Genomic DNA, 22,910 nt, shown 5'->3' with positions numbered 1-22,910 from the left:
GGGTGCAGCGGGTGGCTGGAGGTGGCTGTGGCTGTGCCTGCGAGGGGACAGCGTGCAGGAGGGATCGGCAGTGCTGAGGTGTCGGCAGAGGTACCTGGTGCTGTGTGCTTGGGGCGGTGTTGCCCAAATGGCTTTGCCTCCCCCACTGCACCAGCACGCGGCTGTCCCCACAGCCTGTGTCGGGGAGCAGCAGGACACAGCGGGAGCAGAGCTGCAGTGCGGACTGGAGGGAGCTGAGCCCTGGGACCGTGCAGCCTCTGTTTTAGGAATTTCACTTTAGGAAAGCTCTGCTTTCCTCATGACTTGCGGGGAGCATCCGGGGCTGAGTAGTGTGAGCACCGTGTACTGCACTGCCGGCAGTCAGGCTGCTCACCCCAAAGGAAAACATGCACTCTCCCTCCCCGGCAGGAGGCACCAGCTCTGCTGCACCTTCTCCTGTGCCAGGTAAAGCCTCTGCGAATTCCCAGCAGTGGTGTTGCTAAGTTAGGATCAGCCTTACTGCCAGAAACGCGCACCATCAGATTGTGTCACTCCCTGCTCTCGCTCCCATTGCCCGCCAAGGGACAGGACGGCCTGCTCCATGTGTCACCAGCTCTGCGGGCATTCAAGCCACATGTTAACACCTGCAGCTCTTTGCTGCTGCGATGCTGTGCAGAGCTGCTGGAAAGGCTCGGTCTTGGGGACGAATTCCTCGTCCGTGTGAGCACTGCTGGTGCAGTGGGACACGTGGGACCAGGAGACCAGCCAGACAGCCTCACCTGCAGCCCCTTGTGCTGAAGCATCAGACACCTCTGCTGAACTCTGGTTCACTCGAGAGAGAGCGTCATGAGAGTCCCGTCTACCCTGCCTAACCTGGGGATGCCCTGGGACAGACAGTGTCCCCATTCGTTGTCCTCACACGCTGCCTCAGGTCCGTAGAAGTGTTGGAAACAGTTGAACTAAGCAAGAACCAATGAGGCTGTTAAAAATGTGGTGGAAGTAACTTGAATGCAAAAGCTGTTCTCAACAAACGAGCACTACCCTGGGATGACAAAACTGCTTTTTTAATTCTAGGTGGCATACAAGTTGTTGTCTTGATTCATGTCTCTGCCTGAGTGTCCCGTTTCACAGCTTGGGGGAGGCAGGTGAGAACAGCAAGTCCAAGGACGTCATTTTGCATGTGAAATCATTAAGAAATGTGGAATGAGGTAAAAACAACATGTTGGGCATCTTTGTCATGAATTTGTCACTATAGGTGTTGCTAGCCATGAATGCCTAACTCACAGGTACTGCTGAGCTGGATGGCTAGTGCAGACTGGAACAGACAGGAGCACAAGCTTCAGAGAAATTGTCCTGGGTTTCATTTTGGCTTTGCAAACGCTCACCAGCGCAAGCCCCTGGAAGACCCTGGCAGCAGCAGCCACATCCTGCCATCCCACAGAGGTGCATTGCGCTTCTTTGGCCTCACAGGTACCTCTGCCAGTTCAGACAGCCAGGCAGAGCGTGGTGGTAGCAACAGCCTTGAGCTGTTTGGCCAGCTACAGTGATGCCAGGGCGGAGATGAAGGGTTGATGCCCAACGAGAAACCTTGCGGCATGAGCCATAGCCGCATCCTCCAGCCTTCCCCCTGACAGTGCAGGGCGGCTGCACACAGCACAGGACAAAAGGACACGTTTTTCACCAGAGACCAATTGTGGCCCAGAGACCAAAACAACATTTTATTCTCACCATTTCCACACACTCTGGAGGCTGTGCCTGGTCTGTGTTAAAGCACTGTGGTCACACTGGGTGGATCCCCCCCTTCCCTTACGCTGAGCCTGGAGACCTTGCCAAGGCACATCCTCAGCCCAGAAGCTGTCCCCAGCCCAGGAGACTCATACACTGTTGCTTCCAGTTCTACAGGCTGCTAAAAGCAGGAGGATTCATCAACAAGAGAAAAGCCTGGGCTGTTAGTTATGCTTTGCCTTTCAAGCCTAGGGTGTCTCAATTTGCCAAGAAATGCATGGGCTCTGCTGAGCCCCCGTGACGGGACAAAGACTGTGCTGCCTGGGTTAGTACCATGCACAGGGCGGTCAGAGCCCGTGGGAATCAACGGGAGCCTTTCCGTTCAGCCCAGTGGGCTCAGAACCAGGCTCCTGTAACCAGCCCCTCTGCATCACCTCCTCCTTCAGCCCTTGAACTTCCCTTTTCCCTTTGCAAGCAAGCGTGGATCGCAGCGTCCGCCTGCCTCAAGCGCCGTGCACATCCCTTGCACAGAGCAGCAGGGAAGGAGCGCGAGACAAGGCATTTGACACCGCATCCAGCCAGGTGGGTGCTGGCCGATAGGCTTTCCTGAGCCATGCGGGTGTTTCTTGTTCACAAAGCCGCAGAACTTAATAAGCTGCTTAAGTCTAGCACAAGTTTAACTCCAAGGAGCCCCTAATCACACGCAGTCTTTTTCCCGGAGGAGCGATGCTGCTCTGATCTCTCCGGCATGAGCAGGAGGTGCTCACCTGCTTCCCAGCAGCTCACTCATGCTCAAAGAACTCATGGCAAGCAGCGGTGACCATAGCAATGAAGGCTACGAATTCCTGGAAGTCGCACTCTGCGTCCCCATCGCTGTCCAGCGCCTCCATGACTTTGTCCACAGTCTCCTGGTCTTTGATCTCCTGAAGGGATAGAAACAGGCAGCCAAAGCTGGGGGGGGTCAGAGCAAGGCCCAGACTGGAACATGTCCTCACTTCTTTGGTGCCCTCATGGCCAAAACTCTGTTCACACACAGCGAAAATAGCTCGTGGCTGTTTCCCATCTGTGTTGGGGCACCACCCCGTACCTGCAGCAGCATCCGCACAACAGCGGCCCTCCTGAAGCAGCCACCGCAGCCACAGCTGTGTGCAGGGAAGGGACATCTTGAGCCCCTTGGGGTGAGGCTGTCCCCCTTTCCCAGGGAAGGAAATTTCCCTAGTATCCAACCCGAACCCCAGCCTCCAACACAGGCTGTTGCCTTTGTCCTTCCGCCTCCTGCTCCTGCAGAGCTGGAGCAAAGTGTTTAAGCCGCTGCTGCATGAATAAATCCCTTCCCCTGCACTTGGTTCCCATGGGGAATGATGGAGTTAGTGGAGCCCAACATCTGCTTGACACAGCTCCCTGAGCCCAGCCAGGCATGCTGCACAGAGGGCAATACTTACACCAAGAAAATGGGTCAACTCATTGTTAATGAGCTCCTTCAGTTCTGATTTCTTCAGCTTGTGCTTGTCCCCCTCCTTCCCTGAGTACTGGTGGAAGGCATCAATGATGGCGATCATGGCCTTCTCCAGCTCAGACATGGTCACAGCGTGGCCCTGAGGTCAGAGGGAGTGATGGGTGCATTAGCCTGTGCAAGCTCCAGCAACGCCTTTTGCTTTGCAAGCGCAACTGCCCCGGGGCTCCCCTCACGCGTCAGGAATGTCAGACCCTGCACAGAAAACATGCTGCTGAAAAGCACCGCGAGCAGCTCTCGCTTCAGGGAGGAAGCTCCGGAGAGACCTTGGCTCTGCCTGCTGGAGCTCTCAAGGAGAGGAGAGCAACAGTGTGGGCAGTGCCCAGTACAGGACTGGTGCATACCAGGAGCTGACACATCCCCTACGACTGGCACGTGAGTTTGGCACCTTTGGTCTCTCTCTGGGCAGAGCGTAGGAGAGTAATCGAGAGAAGAGGCTGCAAAGCCCTGGCGGCTTCCAGCAAGGTGCTCCTGCGCTTTCTGTGTGCGTAGCGCTGGAGAGCAGGCGGCATGTTGTCACTTCACCTCTTTGGCTCCCGCTGCTTAACCCGTTGCTCTGTTCTCCCTGCTTGGGAGCGAGATAGCAGGGGGATTCATTTCTGCACACAGAGCTTCAGAAAGGTTTTGCTGTCCCCTCAGCCGTAGGCACTCTCGCCTCTGCCTTTCTTGCCTGCAGGCCTGTCTCCACCCAGGCAGGAACTGGTTTTGATGAGTGCCAGCAGGACAAAATCAGCACATCTCTACCCTCCCTCCTCCTGCACTTGATCTGGAGACTCTCTTGGGAATGTTAATAATTGGGATGGCAGCGTTTGCTGCAGATTTCACAAACAAACAAACCAAAGAGACTCTGACCAAGAAGGGCAAGACGCAAAATCACCTTCCCAAAAGCTGTTAAATGCAGTGATGCTGGGGGAAAAAAAAAAAAAAAGCCTTAGTGTGTGGCACTTGGTTAATTCATACCCCACGGATAAATGTCTCCTGCCCTGCAGCCTGACTCCTGTTTCGCCACCACAAAGCCCAGTGTTGAAGGCACTGAATTGCATCCCATGGCCTCTCAAGCTGACACCTTCCTCCGTGCGGCAGCTGGTGTCCGAACTGCAAGACTGGTTGCGGTCAGGTAGGCAATATTCCTGAAGTACTTAATGCGTGCACCCCAACAGCCCTTCGCGTGCCCGTGCCCTGCCTGCGCCGGGCTGAGCTGGCTGCCAGCGGCACTGCCTGCTTCCCCCTCGCAAGCCTGCGGGGCATTTCGCTCGCAGCTGGCCTCTGCTGTCGTGGCAGAGCTCGGAGCTGCCACAGTGCCCCCCACGCCAGCCCTCCCGCAACCAAGCGCCTGCCCCGGCGTCCCCAGCGCCTCTCACCTCCCTGTTGGCAGCGGGGCTGCGGCACAGCAATGCGGTGGGGCTGCGGCACAGCTGTGCGATGGGGCTGCGGCACAGCTGTGCGGTGGGGCTGCGGCACAGCTGTGCGATGCGGTGTGGCCGGGCGCTCCAGGGACTCTCCGGCTTCTTATTCCTGGGGGCGGAGAGCCCCAGGCCGTGCTGCAGTGCTCACCCTGCCAATGGCAGCCGGAGGCGGGGGTGTCCGGAGCCGGGCACAGGGCCCACGCTCACAGCCAAGCACACAGGGACGCACTGACTCGCTGCCAGCCCACGGCCGTGGGAGCCGTTGAGGAGAAAGCATCGTTGTGAGAAAAAAATAACTGGGCAGTCAGCAGGAGAGCCGGCCTGACGGCATCGCTCGTGCTGCCGCTCTTGCCCATGGTAAAGGCAACGAATTGCGAGCCGTGACTGGACAGGCGCAGTCAGGGCTGGGCTGGGGGCCCCAACACCCGCCCCAAGGCCCCCCACAGCCAGGGCCAAGCGCATGGGAGCGGCGGAGCCCCCGTCCCTGCGGGCGCTGAGCCAGGGCTGCAGCACCCGCTGGGGCCGAGGTGGTTTTTTGCATGAGACAGGACCGTCCATCACAGCAGCTGGTGCCTGTGGCCTCTCCTCCCTTCACTGTGCACCTCCGACATGGGTCTGGCTGCCTCAGCTCGGCCACTCCATCAGCCTGGGGGACAGTGGGACCCCGTGCGGGGGACTTGTGGTTGTATTGAGCTGCAAGTGGTTGAAGCACAGAGCTGGCAGCAGCAGCAGCTCCCCCCTGATGCTTCCAGGTTCTGGAATGTGCCTTGTTCTCACAGAAGGCTGTGCTAAGTGGTTTGGGATTGTAAAGGTGGTCTCGCAGGGCTGTCACCCGGCCCATTGCTGCAACGCCAGTCTGTTGTCTGGGGAGCGGCGGGACCTCCTGCCTGTGTGTGCCGGTTGTCCATGTCACAGCCGCGCGGGTGGTGTTGCTCAGAAGTTCTCTGCCAGCCCCAGCAGGCACCATGGGCATTAAATGCACTTCTCTGTAAACCTGAGAGCTGTACACGTCCCTTTCCACTGCAGCCTCCCTTGCCAGCATAGCAGGGGGATCTGCAGGGGAGCAGGTGGCACAGAGCAAGAGCGGTGAGCAGCGTCCTTCTCCCAAGCTGCTCCTGGTGTCGCAGGACAAGCAGGCGGTTGATGAGCAGAGAACATGCTGAAGAAAGCTGGTTTTTGCTGTGTTTCGTTGCCTGGGCACACTGTTTCCCAAGAGTGAGGTGAGCCAATGTTGAAGCTGTCTGCTGTTACTGATGTAGCGTGATTCCATTTACGCCTTTTTCACTTCAGCACAGGATCAATAATTGCTTTATGTCTTAGGCCTTTGTTGAATTTCGGTTTCAGTGCAACTAGGAACAGGTTGCTACTTGCCAAGAAAACAAGTTAGCAATACCCATGGTGGAGAGCCCAGAGGTGTCATATTATTACCACAGTCAACTCCTGTGGAGAAAGGTGAGGAGTATAAGAGCCTTCTACATACAGTTGTGGGGCAGGAAGGTCTGTGAAGGTCTGGAACTCTTCAAAAATGTCCTACTGAAGAGGCAAGACTGGGTTGCTGGACAAACACAGTCCCTGGTGGTTCCTGTGTTCCCCAAAGCTACTGCGAATGTGATCACTGAGACAACACTTACCACGTTACTTGACAGTTTTGTACATACTGGTGTGAAAGAAACCTGCCCAAATTGATCGTTTCCTTATATGAGCTCTTGAAAGCTTTTGTAACAGCTTCAAACACGGGGTTGGGAAAAATTGATTTCCCCAATGTTAAGCTTGAGTATGTTGACTAAGTGTAGACCTGACCACCGAAGTTCTCGCACTCACGGCGTTGCAAACCGTAGCAGTTACCTGTGCTCTCGTTGCACTGCCAGGGACAGGAGTCTTGCTTTTACACAGTGGTGGCTCTAGGATGGAGGTAGTTTGTCAACAAACTCGTAGTATTCCATTTTTTCCAAGGATATTTGTATTCGCTTAAGAGCTGGCTATAAATAGGGCTCTCTGCCAGCAGGAAAGAAACTATTTTTCTCTATCAATAGCAATTTGATCTGGTAGGTATCTTAGCTCAGTCATCAGCCAAAAAATGCATCAAAGCACACCATTTCTAGTCAGAGATGAGGTCCTAGCTCAGCCTCATTAAACCGTTGTCTGACGTTATTCTTGAAAGTGACCTTTTCTTAAAATGGAACAGAAAAACTAGCATTTGGCAGATCAAAACCTGGACAGTCTTGAAATTCTCTTTCCTGCTTATTCTTACTGTCCACTTCACCCCAAATCGTTCCGACTTCCATATTTTACAGGGAACGATCTGGAATGATCTGCTGCACTGGCCGGTAGGGTGGGAAGGAGCACCAGGATCAGGTGTGAACACCAGGAACTTCGGCCCTTTCCTGCCTCTGCTACTGAGCAGCTCCAGGCGAGCTCCCTGGTCCTCGTCCAGGCTCCTGTCCTTGCAAACACCGCTCTCCTGGCCCGGGTCATCCCCAGCCTGCCTGTGAAAGTCCAAGGGGTCTGGGCATGGATGTGAGGCTGAGAGCTGGCTACGCTTTTAGTGCTGCCCAAAGAGCTGCTTCTATTATTTTAAAATTCACCGTCCTGATCTTCGAACAGGAGACTGTAACGTTGGGGCTCCTTTGCTCAGGGTCACCGCTTCTTTGCCAGAGCTTTGGGCTAATGTGTTTAAAGAAACAGAGGGTTTTACAGAGCCCGAGGCTGAGCAAAACACTTCAGCTTCTGCCTGTCTCCTCCTCCCCAATAAAACACAATGTGGGCTTTTCATAGCAGGCTCAGGGAGAAAAGCCAATGTATTTCTTTGTGTCTCTGGTGTGTGTGGCACCAGGCTCTGCCAGACCACGAGACAAAGGCCAGCGGTCATTGAACTGGGAGAAAAAAAGTCATGAAAGCAGAAGAATTTGGGTGGGAGGGGGAAGAAGCTGCTTCTGCCTCCACAGGGCTGAGCTGGCAGTCCCAGCACACAGAGCAGTGTTGCAGAGAGCAGGTTCCCCAGCTCTGTGCCGTGGTCACTGTGTCCGTTTCTGAACCCGCAAACACGGCAGCAAGAGATGAGCTGGGGACATCATGGGAAGCCTCAAATGATGCCTAGAAGCAGAAACACCGGGATACATCTGGGAATTGGGTTGGTGCTTGTTCAAGTTGTTGGAGGGAGATGATGGGCCCAATTTAGTACCCTGCACATAGGACCAGGGGGCCTGAGGGGTTGTGTCTATCCCAGGAGGGACCCCATGGGCCCTGCACCATCTCTGTGCAAATGTCACCTCCACCTGAGGAGGAGGAGTCACTGGGTAGGCTCCGTGGGATGGGCAGTGGATCTTTTTTTGCCCCCATAGAACAGACTCGCAATGTTAAGATGGCACCTCCCACTCGGGAACCCCAAGCAGAGGTAGCTTTACATCCACCCTCATCTCATAAATTCTGGGCTCTGGCTAACTGCTGTTTCCCCAATGCCTTTTCTCCCCCACTGTCCTCCCAGCACACCCATGCACTAGGGTTCTGAGGAGCAGCTCTGGGTCTTGCTGCGGCCCCTCCAGGTGCTGCCGCCTTGGCTATTTGTGTGACCCCTTAAGAAAACACCAAATAGTGTGGCTGCCACTGAAACAGATTCTCTGGAGTTGAAAACACTGGGATGCTCTTACCTTGTCTGAAGTACGGCCTTGAGCTTAGGGCAGTTCCTGGCTGAATTCAGCTGAAACAAGAAACTACTTTTTAAGTTCATTAAGAAGATATATGGATACATGATAACCCGTGCCAAGAAAAGGCATTACAGCATAAATCTGGGGTGTCTTTCCACTCCTGGTGGGGAGTTTGCAGATAAGGCCTTGTGAACTGAGTCTCGTGTGCTGGACTGCAATAAAGGGGGCAAGTTGTGGCATTTGCTTTTGCGAGCTGAATGGCATCCCTTTCTCAGGGGAACACTTTCAGCTTCTAATGCCTCCAGCAAGCAGCACGCTCACCCACAACAGGAGCAGAGTGTTACCCTGTCAGCTGTGGTCTAAACCTCAGATGTACAAAAATGAGTAAAAAAATAGTGCCCAAGTATCAGGAGTTTGGCAATTATTAAAAACAAACATTTCATCACTAAAATGGAACTTCTAAGGCAGACAGGTTGTATAGAGACTCATCTCAGGCAGATTCATTGTGACTTTTTTTTTTTTGAGTCAAAATTAAATAACAAGCTATTAAGCCCCAAATACAACACCCATATCAGTGAACCTCTCAAATTCCCTTTGTCCATTTAAACTGCAAGAGGAGCAACACAGCTCTCCCTAGTGAGGACCAGTGGTATGAGGCACAAGTGAGATGTTCTCCTCATGCCATGACAGCCTCCGGGAGGACTCCCACACCATTAGCTTTTCAGACAAAATTTTGCTGTTACTGGACACGGCCAGGGCTGGACTGTGTGTGACCTAAGCCTAGTTTATAAAATAAATACCAAATTAATTCTATAATTCCCAAATAAAATTACTGTATCCTCTCCAAATAATCCCTGAGGTTATGCTGGGCATCAGTGAAGAGCTATTTGCCAGCGGAGGAGCATTTTAAGTGTAACTTGTAGAGTGTGAATACAGTAAGTGTTAGTTCACAGGCACGTTTCTGCCGTGGGGTGCTCACGGGTGCCACGTTTAGGAGCAGCTCTTTTATCCCTGGGTTCGCCGGTATTGTTGTGCCTGGCAGTGCACAGCCATGGAGGTAGTCCCTGCCTCCAGGGCCTTAGAGTCAAAGTTGAATTTTGATCACAAGTGTTTATGACCATGAATTTGGACTTTTGTACTGAACTTTCTACTGGCTTAGCTTGGTCTGCTGTGGCCTCTGCCATAGGAGGGGAGCTGGGTCGCTCTGAAAGGTGGCAGGGAGAAACTTATCACCACATTTAAACAAGTACACGCTGAATTCCCACCCAGCCCTTCCAATGCACAACAGCAGCAAGTAAAGCATCTCTGGCTCCTGTGCTTCCTTGCCAGAGCAGGTTTTACTAGCGCGTGTTATAAAAACAGTGCGTTGCCTTGGAGGGACAGGGATGGTTCGAAGATGATGTCTGCAGGAGGAAAGGAAGGAAAAGGAAAGGAAAGGAAAGGAAAGGAAAGGAAAGGAAAGGAAAGGAAAGGAAAGGAAAGGAAAGGAAAGGGGAAAGGGAAGGAAGGAAAGGAAAGGAAAGGGGAAAGGGAAGGAAGGAGGGGAAAGGAAAGGAGGGGAAAGGAAAGAAAAAGGAAAGGGAAGGAAGGGAAAGGAAAGAAAGGAAGGGAAAGGAAAGAAAGGAAGGGAAAAGGAAGAAAGGAAGGGAAAGGAAAGAAGAAAGGAAAGGAGGGGAAAGGAAAGAAGAAAGGAAAGGAAAAAGGAAAGGGAAGGAAGGAAGGAAGGGAAAGGAAAGAAAGGAAGGGAAAGGAAAGAAAAGAAAGGAAGGGAAAGGAAAGAAAAGAAAGGAAGGGAAAGGAAAGAAAGGAAGGGAAAGGAAAGAAAAGAAAGGAAGGGAAAGGAAAGAAGAAGGGAAAGGAAAGGCGAATGTGCACTTTAAGTCCGTGTCCCCGCAGCTCCGGGCTGCAGGGTTCCAGCCCGTGCCGGGAGGGTTTGCCAGCCGGGCATCTTTCTGTCCCACAAAATCCCATTCGCAGCCCAGCTCAGGTCTGCCCGCTTGCGCCAGCGGTGCAACCCCCGGTGCCCGTCTGTCCCCGAGGGGCTCCCTGGCTCGTCCCGCCGCCCCCCAGACAAGAGGCTGGTGTCGCAGTGACTGGCCGGGTGACAGCCCTGTGAGAGCCCCTGTATAACCCACGACCGGGCTCTGTCCCCCGGAGCAGCGCGCGGCGCTGCCCGCGGAGCGGCCGCTCCGCCCGGGGCCCGTCCCCTCAGCCCACACCGGCCCGGGGAGGCGGAGCGGGGGCGGGGCTGCCGGCCCCATTGGCTGCCGCCGGTGGGGCGATGTCGGCCCAGGGCGGTGCGGCTTCGGCTCCGGCTCCGGCTCCGGTCCCGGTCCCGGTCCCAGCCCGGGGGTGATGGAGGCGGCGGCGGCGAACGGCGGGTGGGTGCGGGCGCGGCGCGGCGGAGGGGACCGGCGGGGCGGAGCGGGGCGGCCGGCGCTGGCAGTGCCCGTGTCCGGCGGGGCGGAGCGGGGCGGCCGGCGCTGACAGTGCCCGTGTCCCGCAGGGCGGTGCGGCGGCGCGGCGGCCCGCGGCGTTCGGCGGCGGCCACGGCGCTGCCCGACTGGCGGCTGCGCTGCGAGGGCGGGCGGCAGCGCTGGCGCTACCTTGGCGACGGGGACGATGGCGCGGCGGGCGGCGAGCGGCGGGCGCAGACGGCGCTGGAGCAGCACAGCCTCGGGCTGGACACGGTGCGGGCCGGGCGGGGAACGGGCGGCGGGGCCGCGCCGAGGGGCGCCCCGGCTGAGGCGCTGTCTCCCCGCAGGGCGAGGCGCTGCGGCCCTCGGCGGCGGCCGGCACGGCCCGGGAGGCTGCCCGCAAGGGAATGCGGTTCTACGCCGCCTTGCAGGCTGAGGACGGGCACTGGGCAGGTGACTACGGCGGGCCCCTCTTCCTCCTCCCAGGTAGGTCTCTGTGGGTGCCTTCCCGGAGAGGGGTGAGTGCGTTGCGTTCGGCTTCCTGCAGGAGCCGGCATGTCTGATCTTCCAGGTCTCCTCATCACATGCCACACTGCCAAGATCCAGCTGCCCGAGGGGGTTCGGAAAGAGATGGTGCGCTACCTGCGCTCTGTGCAGCTCCCGGATGGAGGCTGGGGCTTGTGAGTAGCAAAGATGCTGCTTTTAGTGATGGCACCTCTAATGCCCAGCACTTGGAGCTGCTGCCAAATCTCTGCCTAGGCGTAGGGAGTGGGACAAAGCAACTGTGACATCTCTGGGCCGTTGGACTCGCATGTGTACCACTCCAGGGACACCTTTGTCACAGAGGTGGCTGGAGGATCAAGTCTGGCTGCATCTCCTCTGTGGCACTCTATCCCACAGCATCGTGTGTGACAGAGTAGTGCAGAGCAGTTTCTCCCTGGGTTGGTTGGGCCTCCCCTTTTCCACGGTCAGCCCTGGCATCTCACTTTGCCCCGACAAAGACAGACCATGCAGTGGGTTGTGTCTGGCTAATGCTAAGAGCTGACTAATGGCTGTGCTGTCTCTGTATGGACATGACAGGCATGTGGAGGACAAATCGACCGTGTTTGGCACAGCACTCAACTACGTAGCCCTGAGGATCCTGGGCCTCGGACCAGACGACCCTGACATTGTGCGGGCTCGTGTCAACCTGCACAGCAAAGGTCAGCTCCGTTGTACCCAGCACAGCAGCCGTGGGGCTGGTACACTGGTGAGGGAGATCTGGCCAGACCTGGAACACCGGGGGTGCCAGGCAGCGGAGGAACTGTTGCTCTTGGTTGCCTTTGATGGCACCTGCGTTTTCAAATAATGATGGGAAAGTGTGTTATGTTTTTGTAGCATTGCCTGCTTGCCTTTTTTGGGACGTGTCCCGGCCCGAATGGCATGCTCCCAAACACGGGAGAAATGGACCCTGCGACGGGGAAGCGAGCAGGGAGCTGGCATGATTGCGTTAAGCCTCAAAGCTGATATCTCTGTCCGCAGGAGGTGCTGTGGGAATCCCTTCCTGGGGAAAGTTTTGGCTGGCTGTCTTGAACGTTTACAGCTGGGAAGGAATGAACACACTTCTCCCAGAGATGTGGTATGTGCCGTCCTCAATGCGGAGGTGGGAGGTATTGTCAGTCCTGCCACCAGCCTCAACCCAGAGCTGTCCCAGGCACTGGTGTCTGCTGGGATAACTCCAGCTATGGCCTGGAACTGGGGGGCTCAGGCTGCTTATCAGCTGAGAGACCAGCAGCAAGGCCAGCCAGTGGGTGGATTGCAGCAGCAGGCCTGGTACGGGGGATAGGGAAAGGCAGGCCCTGCTCCGGGCATCCCCCTGTCAGCACATCATCTCTCCATGCTGCCCTTGGCCTTCCTTGTTCCTCACAGTAGCAGCTTCTCTGTTGCGAACAGGCTGCTTCCTACGTGGTTCCCAGCCCACCCGTCCCGGCTCTGGTGTCACTGCCGCCAGGTTTACCTCCCCATGAGCTACTGTTACGCCACGCGTCTGTCAGCAGAAGAGGACGAGCTCATACGGAGCTTACGGCAGGTAAGGAGCTGACCCTGGTGGGGATCCCCAGCGAGGATACGTGGCTCCCTGACCGCCAGCTGTGCCAGCCATGTCCTTGTGGCCAAGCTCTGGCGTGTGAAGTGGCAGCTCTAATACCCGCAGTCTCTTTGTCCAGGCAGCAAAGCCACCTTCCAGCAGTAAGCTGCCTCTGGGTGCTTGCTCCCAGCTTGCCAGGCTGATGCCCTTTGTTGTCTTGTGCCAGGAGCTGTATGTGCAAGAGTACACCAGCATAGACTGGCCAGCCCAGAGGAACAATGTAGCTGCCGGCGATGTGTACACCCCGCACAGCTGGCTGCTGGACGTTGCCTATGGTGAGTGTGGTGTTGGCTGGGGCAGGAGACCCCTTGGCCTGTGAGCCGGTGGTGGTGGAACTGAAGCTGTCTTGCATCATGGGGGCTCTTTAGGGTCTACTGTGTCCACTGAGCTGGGATGGACACGTGGATTGTGTGATCCTTGGGCTTCTCCGTCGCTGAGAGCAGCTGGGCCTTGTGCCCAGGTCCTCAGGCCACTCTGGAGCAGAGCAGTTCCCATGTTTGCCTTGACTGGTCATCATGTGAGCAGGTGCAGCCTGCCATGGCAAGTGAATCTGGCTGCATGGGGTGGGTTTTTCATTGCATGTCCCTTTCTTCTCCTGTAGGCATCATGAATATGTACGAAGCCCACCACAGCACCCACCTGCGGCAGCGAGCCATCACAGAGCTGTACGACCACATCAAAGCTGATGACAGATTCACCAAGTGCATCAGTATTGGGCCGGTAGGACACTTACTGTCTATCCTTTAAAAATCTTGCCCTTTGCTCTTTAGGGACCAGCTTGTGGCCCCGAAGTCCTTTGCAATTGTGGCGTGTAGCCATAATCACCAGATCTTGCTCAGGCAGAACTCCTGCTGCTCCTAATACTCAAGAGCTTAATGCTAACAGGCCACAGAAGATGCAGAAGGCATGGGGACAGCTGTGACCCTGGTGAGGGGTACTTCTCCTCGTGGTCCAGGGAAGTGATCTGAGAAGGAGGGGAAGCTCTAGTGCATGGCACCTGTCCCACTAACTCAGCTATGCTGCGTGATGCCGCAGATGGGAACTGTCCGGATTAAGCTCAGGACCACCTCTAGGTGGCTTTGTGCTGAGTGGGAGGGAAATAGGTCTCTGGGGCTGGAAGAAGCTGTATCCAGAGCAGTGACAGTGCTGCTTCCGGCAGATTTCCAAGACGATCAACATGCTTGTTCGCTGGTTTGTGGATGGGAAGAACTCCCCAGCTTTTCAGGAGCATGTTTCCAGGATCCCTGACTATCTCTGGTAAGTGTTGAGTGTGGCACACCCAGCACAGCACAGGGCTGTGATTCCTGTGGCATGAGCACACTGTGGCTCCCAGCCACTTCCTGGCACTTTTGCTGTGCCTGCACCACTGCAGCACTGTGCTCTCTCCTCCCACAGGCTGGGCCTCGACGGCATGAAGATGCAGGTAAAATGCTGCAGGAGATCAGCTGTGACTGAGAAGGGACCCTGGCATGCTGGGGCAGCCCATGGAATAATGGGATAGCTTGTTCACCTTGGACCTGAGCTCGGGGCATCTTGTCTTTGGTGCTTGGTGGCCTTGTCTGTTTCACTGCCACTTCCCTGGCTGTGCCAGGAGTGAGTAGAGTCCATCCTGCTAGTTTGGCTCTCTGTGGCTGTGAGCTGAGGGGGCAGCTCTAGGCCTACAGCCCCTTCATCCTCATGGGTACTGGGAGAAGGGAAGGAGAAAGACTGATACTGCACCTGGACTGAGCTGTGCTTCTCTCGTAGTCGTTGTGTCTCCCTGCTCCTCATCGCTACTCACCTCTCCTGTCTTGGCTGTGCACAGAGCAGGCTGAAGCAGCTGCCCCTCTCCTATCCCTTGCTGTCCCTGAGCTGCTTTATCTGTCCCCTCTATGCCAGCACATCAGCCATGATGCTGAGTGACATAAAACTGAGATGCAGGGTGGAGGGAGCTAGTGGGGGTAATGCAGGAGGGATGTGCTGTCCCGTAGAACCCACAGCTAGGTCAGGCTGCTGCCAGCACCTGCCCCTCACTGTCTGCTTTCTCTCTTCCAGGGCACAAATGGATCCCAGCTCTGGGATACTGCCTTTGCCATCCAAGCCTTCTTGGAGGTAATGCACCCCTCAGTGCTACACGCTACTTTAGGAAAATGGTCCCTCCTGGCACATGCCCAAATACCGGCAGCTCCTACTGTGCATCCCCTCAGACCTCTGCTGTGCCAGTTCAGGCGTTGCATCATATGCCAGAGCCAGGCAAACACCCGTCTTCTCAGAGCCCACCGCAGCTGTGGTAGGCAGGGTGTCCAGCACAGCTGGTCCAGCCCCTCTTTGCCAGCTGCTTTTGAAGCAGGAGGCCACAGCGCTGGCTGAGTGGGTCAGGTTAGACTTCCCAGTTGCTGCAGTATTGTGGTAAAACCGCAGCCCTTCCTCCCTGCTCCGCTTGCCCCCAGGGCGTTGCCACTTGCCAGGGACAGTGTGCAGGTCTCCTGCCTTCCTGCGTTGGGGCAGAGACAGCTATGGCAGGCGTTCTTTTTGGAGAGTAGTGTGATTGCCCTGATAAGCCCCTAACCTGATCATGCAAATGTCTCTCTCAGTGATGCTGGTAACAGTTGTTGGTTCAGTTCTCACTGTAGAGGTTTGTAATGAAAACAGTAAGCAAAGTATGGATGCAAACCTCTAGAAAGGGCTATATGAAGGGCTGGGCTTTAATGACACTTAAATCAGCAGGTGAGCAAGGTCCCAGCACATCCTCTTATTCCTGAGGGGCACATTTGGTGGCCACAAGTGCTTGCTGACTGTGCACCTCTGTTTCTAGGCAGAAGCCCAGATGATGCCTGAATTCACATCCTGCCTCCAAAACGCCCATGAGTTCCTCCAGTTCACCCAGGTAAGCAGAGCCAGTTGGTGGTGTCTCTCACATGCTGGCCATGCAGATTTGGCTGCTTCTGGGAGTCCTGCTGGATGTGTCTGTTGCCTTCATAGTTTTTATGTCTTCTGCAGATCCCAGAGAACCCACCTGACTACCAGAAATATTATCGCCATATGAACAAGGTACAATGTCTGGAACTGGTCTCTGAAGGATGCATGAACAGAGCAGGGATTCGGGCAACTGGGATGGGAATGAGAGTCAGCACCTCCCGTCCTTACAAGAACAGAACAGGACAGGGGAAGGCGCTGAGCCCTTCTGACCCCTTTCCAGGGTGGCTTCCCCTTCAGCACCCGAGACTGTGGCTGGATCGTGGCAGACTGCACAGCAGAGGGGCTGAAGTCAGTCATGCTGCTGCAGGAGAAGTGCCCCTTCATAGCCAAGCTTGTCCCCCCTGAGCGCCTCTTTGATGCCGTGAATGTGGTAAGTGCTACAAGAATTAGGGCCAAGGAAAATGCGGGCAGGTAAACTGAGCTCAAATAAGAGAAGTCAGGCTTGATGAGTTGTTAGATCTGGTATTACTTAGCTAGTACAAGGCCCATAGCCTGGTCTGGCAACATCATATTTACTGTGATATGGAGCTACATATGTGACATAATGTAATGTGATGGTCCAAATTGGACCTGCTTGTCAATGTGGTTTGGGACTTGGGTTGGCTGCCAATCCCATGGACTTGTGAGTCTGACTTTGTCCTCACATGTGTCTTGGGACCAGACTGGTGTGGTACTGCCTGTGAACCGCTCCCAGCCTTTCTCTCTGCTTCTCTGGGCAGTTGCTGAGCATGAGGAACTCAGATGGAGGCTTTGCCACATATGAAACCAAGCGTGGAGGCCACTTACTGGAGCTGCTGAACCCTTCAGAGGTGTTTGGTAAGGGGAGCTGAGTGGGGCTGGCCATCCTGTCCCCTGTGAAGGGAGACAGTGGGATACGTGTGCCCTGGGCCACGAGGGAGGTTGGCAGCCTGTGGCTCGGGAGCTCCCCAGCACAGGGCCTGTTGCACTGATACGCTTCACCTGCTGGCAGGTGACATCATGATCGACTACACCTACGTGGAGTGCACGTCGGCTGCCATGCAGGCACTGAGACACTTCCACGAGGAGTTCCCTGAGCACAGAGCCCCAGAGATCAGGTGAGGCGCTGAGATGAGAGTTGGGTAGGGTCCCCTGCTTGTGTGCTGGCATGAGGCAGAAAAGCACCCAACTGGGGCACAATTTGAGATCCTGAACAACACGGCTGCCTGTCTGCATGCTCTTGCCCCTTGAGACCTCTAATAATGGGACCCATCAAACCCTCCGAGGGACTGATGGATGCCCCTGATGAAGCGGCCACTGAGTTTCAGCTGCTTCTGAATCAAGTATCTTTTTCCTGAACAGGGAGACTCTGCAGAAGGGCCTGGACTTTTGTCGCAAGACACAGCGAGCCGATGGGTCCTGGGAAGGGTAAGCAGTGTTCCCAGTGCCCAGTTTTTCCCTGGCTGCCCCAGTGTGAGAGGGACCGTGATGGGAAGCATTCCTGGCCGGCAGGTTCTGTGGGAAGGGGAAGGAGGGGCTAGTCCTTCTCTAGCTGCTGTGCTTTGCTCTCCTTTCCCTGTAGCCCAGGCAGAGCAGGTGCTTCGTGATAACTGGGGGCTCGAGTGGTTCCAGCTCCTCCGGTCCCAGAGTGTCTGCTGATGCCTGAGTGAACTGGGAGCAGGTGCTGGTGGGACTGGGCATGGTTGCACCACAGGGGAAGTGTTAAATAAGTTCCTTTTCCCCTGGTTTCCCGTAGCAGAGACTCAGGCATGGATTTCAGAAATTCTTCTTAAATAAGTAATTTATTTGCAAGATACAGTGTAGAGCAGCTTGAGCTGGGTGCCTTCTGAAGAGGGGCCCTTAGCAGAAAAAAGCTTGGGCAATTACGCCCCCACAATCCAAGCCCCCAGCCCCCACACATCACTCTGGGCCAATTGCAAAATCAGAGTCTGCATTCTCCCTGTTCTTCATTGGATCTCTTAATTTTTGTCTGGTGAGCCATCGAAGTCCTGACCTTCAGTTGCTATTTTGCACCCAAAGCTGGAGAAAAGTTTTTGGCAAACTAGAACGTTCTTCTGGTTTGTCATCTTTTAGATGCCGTTCTGTTCCTTATCTCCAGGGATGCAGCTCCCAGTTATCTTCTAGGTTGAAGACTCTCAGGCTTTTTTTTTGTAACAAGGCAGAAAGTTCAAAAGTTCACAGCTTGCAGAAGTTACGCTAAGCAAACGTACTTACGCTAAGTGAATTTTATATAAGCAGCCTCCAAACAAGTTCCATAAAAAGCAGTATACCGAATAATTCAATAAGCTAAGGCAGTTTGTTCCGGAACAGGAGGGCAAGCTGCAGCTCTGTGCCTGGCTCTGCTCTTGCTGTGAACATGGTCATGTCATAGCCTGCCTCTTTCTGGGGCCTTGCACCTCTGACAGAACCGCTCTCCCTTTCCTCCTAGGAGCTGGGGGGTTTGTTTCACTTACGGCACCTGGTTTGGTCTGGAGGCGTTCGCCAGTATGCAGCACACATACCGCGATGGGTGAGAAGGGGCTGTCTTTTTTCCCTGCCCCTACCTACCCCTTGGGCCAGGGCGAGACTCCATGGTGGGGCTGGGGAGGTGCCCTGGCTGTGCATGGTCTGTCCTGCCCCAGGTACTGCTCTTCCCAAATCCTGTGCCTGTGATACCACCAGGGCACTCGCTGCCTGAGCCTTGAACTCTCGGGCAGCCCCGGCTGTGGGCAGCGCAGGGCACAGCACCTGTTTAAAGCTGGGAAACATGGGTGTGCAAACGCTCCCTGATCCCAGCCCTGTCTGATTCTCCACCCTTGCAGGGCTGCGTGCCAAGAGGTGGCCCAGGCCTGCCAGTTCCTCCTCTCCAAGCAGATGGCAGATGGTGGGTGGGGAGAGGACTTCGAGTCATGCGAGCAGCGCACGTATGTGCAGAGTGCCACATCGCAGATCCACAACACGTGTTGGGCCCTGCTGGGGCTCATGGCTGTCAGGTAGGAGCAGCCCTCACCTCCTCAGGCACCCTGGGACAAGCTCAGGGCAGCATGGAGGTAGTTAAGTTCCCTAAGCACATGGATGGGCGTTTGTAGGCAATTTGAATGAGTAAGAGTGCTTACATCTCCCTCGTGCTTTGCAGGTACCCTGACATCGAAGTGCTGGAAAGAGGCATCAAGCTGTTGATTGATAAGCAGCTGCCCAACGGGGACTGGCCTCAGGTACATCTTTCCTCTAGTCTTTCCAAGGGGTTCCCTGGTGTTACAGATGTCCTGGTCATTGTGCAGCCATTGCAATGTTGTGCTTTCGCTTACCTGGAAGGGAAAACGTGTGGCTTTTGGTGGGGGACTTCAGGAAGGCAGTGAGCTCAGCATCACATCCTGGACACACCGGGGTCCCCTGTCACCCCTACCGTCTTGCTCTCTGTCTCTCTCTCTCAGGAGAACATTGCTGGGGTGTTCAACAAGTCGTGCGCCATCAGTTACACTGCCTACCGCAACGTCTTCCCCATCTGGACACTGGGGCGTTTCTGCCGGCTGCATCCCAACAGCCCCCTTGCTGGGAAACTACAATCTGGGTCCTCGGCTGGGGCAGGGGAGACCGTGCAGGAGGCCTTGTCTGCCTGAACCCCGCCACTGCAGGTGCCACAGCCTCCGACTTGTCTTGGATATCGGCTGCTGTGCGGGGCCACGGGGGTGTTTCCTGCATAGGATATGTCAGTGCTGATCTTAACGCATGGACCACTGCCTCTGCCAGGGAGGAGTGCTGCCGTGGTGCTGCAGAGTCTCTGCTTTCTGTTGAATCTCTTCTAGAAATCCGCTTTTAAAGGTTTTTCCCAGGTATATCCTCCCTGATAGGACAGGGAGTGAAGTGCCTTTGCAGACCACTTGGGTGATGTGAGAAGAGAAAGCTGCCAAGCTGCGTTGTATTACACATCTAGACAGACTCTCTCTCGTCCTGAGCAGAGCAAGGCTGCTTTTCTCTTCCCCTCACGCTGTCCAGGTTGGCTGTCTGCAGCAAAAGCGTGGGATTTGGGGCCTCCCCTGTGCCCAGAATCACGACGAGGTGCACTTCACAATCCCGCTGTGCTGTGGGTGCCAGCAGTTACCTTTGAAGTGCTCTCTGCTCTGGAGCCGGTGCTGGGAGGGGAAGGGCACCTTTTCCCCCTCCAGACACACGGGAAAGAGGAGTGCTTCGCTCAGTTTTCCTACCGTTCTGTCCCCCGGCTGGTGGCATCTGGCATGCCAGAGCCTCACAGGGGAAATCACCAGCATCATTCTCACTTCGAAAAATGGGAAACTGGAGCAGAGAGCACTGAGGCGGTGAGTGTCAGGGCACAGCCTGCGTCCCTGCGCTCCAGCCTTCCCCCAGTGGAGCAGGTGCTTCTCTTCAGGCTATGGTGCAGCCAAGCATCCACATTCCAGTGTCAGAGATGGAAGTCGCGTTGACTGACAGGTTAATAAATTACTAATGGTGTTGCGAGTGGAACTTAACTGTGTGTTGCTGTCCTATGGTCTGCCCCAGGGTGTGTCCCAAGCAGAGGGGAGCTTGCGCAGCAGCGTCCTGTAACCTGGCTTGGGTCACCTGTCCCCAGTGGTATGGGCACCATCTCCACCAACAAGCAAGCCATGTGTGGAGCCTGCGCCTGCTTTGTCCTCCTCCAACACCTTTCACCCTACAAAAATACAATCAAGGAATCCCATCAGACCCCATGGACTTACATGCATCCAGCTGGAGCAGCAAGTCTCAAGTTTCAGAGTCAGCTGAGAGTTTATCATCCCCCCAGTCACTGTTCCAACACAGGGCCCATCATCGGTGTTAAAGACAGAGGCAAAGAAGGTGTTAAATGTCTCTGCTTTGTCTGCATCTCTGTTTGTGAGGTGACCAACCTCCTTGAGCAATGTTGCAATGTTAGGGATGAGGATCCAGGAGCCGTGATGTCAAACCCTTCTCCCCAGCAGCTCCACCTGGCCAGGCTGATCTGCTTTCCTTGCGCGGATCTCAAAAGACATAGAAGTGCCTAGTTCTCATGGGGTTCACAAGTCAGCCGGATCCTCAAATACCTGTGAGGCTTTGGACCTAGTTTCTGCTTTACGCTTGAAGTAGGATTTAATAACACTTTCTTTTATCAAGCCAAATGAGACAAAGACCAAAAAAGTCACCATGACAATCGAGATGTTTGATACTTAAGTAACACTTCTCTCGTACTGGTACTTAAATAGTACTTTTTTCATGCTGTCGTCGCTTTTTTTTGCACATGTAGTTTGCATTTTTCTGTGTTCGTACAGTTGCTCCCGTTGTCCTTGCACCCCAGTGCTACCCACAGGGCTGCAGGGGGTTTCCTTTGTGTTGCCACGGATGCTCGGGGTCCCCCGGCTGCTCCTGGCTTTGCACCCCTGTGCCCCAGCACCCCCAGCTGTCCCCGCGGGGGCTGCCGGCCGTGGCCCCCCCGTTCCCGAGGGGCTCTCGCTGCGGGGGCGGCCAGGGGGAGCTGTCCCCAAAATCTGTTGTCCTTTCACCCGCTGTGCGAGAACCCGAATAACACACGGAGCCGAGACCGTTCTTTATTTGCTGTCAGCGCAGAAAGGGGCGGGGGGGCGGGTGGTGCCTGCACAAGGTGTGTGTGGCGGGGGGGGCATCCCTGCGTGTCACACGGTGAACGCTCATCACGTCCCGCGGCAGTTTTCAGCACTTTTCACAGTTACGCTTAATTAGCCCCGTTCCCATTGGTTCTTGTCACGCCCGCCTGCGCTTAAAGGTACCGGGTGTTTTAAATTACCGCGCATGCTCAGCGGGTGCGCGTCTTCTTGTTTGGGTCGGGGACTTTGTTGCTGGAGGTGCTGTTTTTAAGGTTATAATGAGCGAAGTTCACCCGAGGGACACGAGGTGAGCAAACCTTGGGCCACTCCCGGGTCTCCTTGGCTGTCCCGCTTGTTTGGTTCAAGTGGCACAAAGCCCTGCATTGTGAAATATTTATCTTTTTAACTTTTCATCACCCCGGTGCAAGGGGGTGGCGGTGGAGGGGGTGCAGGGGGCACAAACGGTGGGGAGAGTGGGGGCGAGGGCTCTGTACTTGTACCGTTGTCTTACCTTAGCATAGTCTGGCAGACAGCTCACTGTACCCGTAAAAAGCATCCTTGTGAGTTTTGCTGTACTCGAACGCATATTTTGCTTCCTGGGTGCAGCTACTTTGTGCCACTTGTCACTGAAATGGTTCTGGGCATAAGCATTATTTGATAAGTGTAGTTAAATGCTTTTGGAAATTTAATTATGTGTTTAGTGACGTGGTGATTTTCAATCTCACTTCTAATGGACATTTGTACCAACATACTCTTTCCAAAGTCTTTCTGTTGTGACTTAGTCTCTCACTGCTAAACTTTAGATGTGGAAATTGCAGGAGCTGAAATAACTGTGAGGTGATGGAGGAACCCAAATCCAGTCCAAGTGGCAACTGGACTCCTGGGAAAACACCTTTCTTTCTTGCATTTTCCTCTGCTTCAGGAGAAGAATAGAGAAGCAGAAAGAAAATGGGCTGAAATAGCAGATGTTCTCCCCGGGATGCTGGTTCTCGGGTGCTGTCCTGGGGGAAAGTCTCTGTAGCCTTTGGCATGGGTTAGCTCAGCAGTGCCGTCCTTGGCCCTGCCCTCTGTCGCTTTCCAGCGTGGTGGAAGCTGCTAATGAATGGGTTGTCTGGACCTTGCTGAGGATACTCGCATCCTAAATTCACCAGTAAACACAATGGTAGATCAATCCGAACTAGTAAATAAAGGCAACAAGTAACTGAGACCTTGTGAAAGATCATAGAATGTCCTGAGTTGGAAGGGACCCACAAGGATCATCGAGTCCAACTCCTGTCCCTGCGTATGACAACCCCAGATGATACAATCTGGAATGGCTGTTTTGTTTGTTAGTGACAGGGAACCTGTCAACGCTCGTGACTTGTGTTGCTGATATAAAGGCCTGAGTTCTTTGGAAGCTCAAGTATCAATGGTTTTCTTACGGAGTAGAATCCAAGACGAGCTTCAGATCTATTCAACTGCAGTTGAACACTTTTAAGTGGGTAAAGTTGCCTTGAAGTTTTCAGAATAAAACAGGACAGAGAATGTTGGTGCCTGGGAGACGCTCAGCTAACCTTGATGGTGCAAAGGGTACAGAGGAATACCTTGGCCATATTTCGAGAATATTAGTTTT

General features: G+C 54.9%; 2 protein-coding genes across 2 annotated transcripts; one reads left to right on the top strand and one right to left on the bottom strand.

The window, feature by feature from the left end:
- Positions 1-1,701: 1,701 nt before the first annotated feature.
- S100B (S100 calcium binding protein B) lies at positions 1,702-4,678 on the bottom strand. The gene is made up of 3 exons (XM_065637993.1): positions 4,579-4,678; positions 3,147-3,299; positions 1,702-2,627 (listed from the first exon to the last, which is right to left on the bottom strand). Exons 2-3 carry the CDS (start codon positions 3,282-3,284, stop codon positions 2,487-2,489), a joined length of 279 nt encoding a protein of 92 aa, XP_065494065.1. The 5' UTR covers positions 3,285-3,299; positions 4,579-4,678; the 3' UTR covers positions 1,702-2,486.
- A 6,154-nt stretch (positions 4,679-10,832) lies between these two features.
- Positions 10,833-19,432, top strand: LSS (lanosterol synthase). Its single transcript, XM_065637870.1, has 21 exons — positions 10,833-10,957; positions 11,032-11,170; positions 11,256-11,364; positions 11,765-11,886; positions 12,206-12,302; positions 12,617-12,752; positions 12,976-13,084; positions 13,411-13,529; positions 13,969-14,066; positions 14,205-14,232; positions 14,844-14,900; positions 15,604-15,675; positions 15,789-15,839; positions 15,988-16,137; positions 16,487-16,583; positions 16,738-16,843; positions 17,088-17,153; positions 18,175-18,255; positions 18,548-18,718; positions 18,862-18,940; positions 19,160-19,432. The coding sequence occupies exons 2-21, from the start codon at positions 11,092-11,094 to the stop codon at positions 19,343-19,345; spliced, it is 2,013 nt and encodes a 670-aa protein (XP_065493942.1). The 5' UTR covers positions 10,833-10,957; positions 11,032-11,091; the 3' UTR covers positions 19,346-19,432.
- The last annotated feature ends 3,478 nt before the right edge of the window (positions 19,433-22,910 follow it).

This window comes from Caloenas nicobarica, chromosome 6 (assembly GCF_036013445.1).
Source record: "Caloenas nicobarica isolate bCalNic1 chromosome 6, bCalNic1.hap1, whole genome shotgun sequence".
NCBI lineage: Eukaryota > Metazoa > Chordata > Aves > Columbiformes > Columbidae > Caloenas > Caloenas nicobarica.
Note: the sequence above shows the minus strand (reverse complement) of the source record. Positions and strands in the feature narration are given on the sequence as shown.

Excerpts from the sequence above, each read along its gene's own strand:
- S100B (XM_065637993.1), bottom strand. The coding sequence starts at position 3,284 with ATGTCTGAGCTGGAGAAGGCCATGATCGCCATCATTGATGCCTTCCAC. Across the intron at positions 2,628-3,146 it reads AGTTGACCCATTTTCTTGGT|GAGATCAAAGACCAGGAGAC; the intron begins GTAAGTATTGCC and ends CTATCCCTTCAG.
- LSS (XM_065637870.1), top strand. The coding sequence starts at position 11,092 with ATGCGGTTCTACGCCGCCTTGCAGGCTGAGGACGGGCACTGGGCAGGT. Across the intron at positions 15,676-15,788 it reads AGTTCCTCCAGTTCACCCAG|ATCCCAGAGAACCCACCTGA; the intron begins GTAAGCAGAGCC and ends TGTCTTCTGCAG. Across the intron at positions 18,719-18,861 it reads CTGGGGCTCATGGCTGTCAG|GTACCCTGACATCGAAGTGC; the intron begins GTAGGAGCAGCC and ends CGTGCTTTGCAG.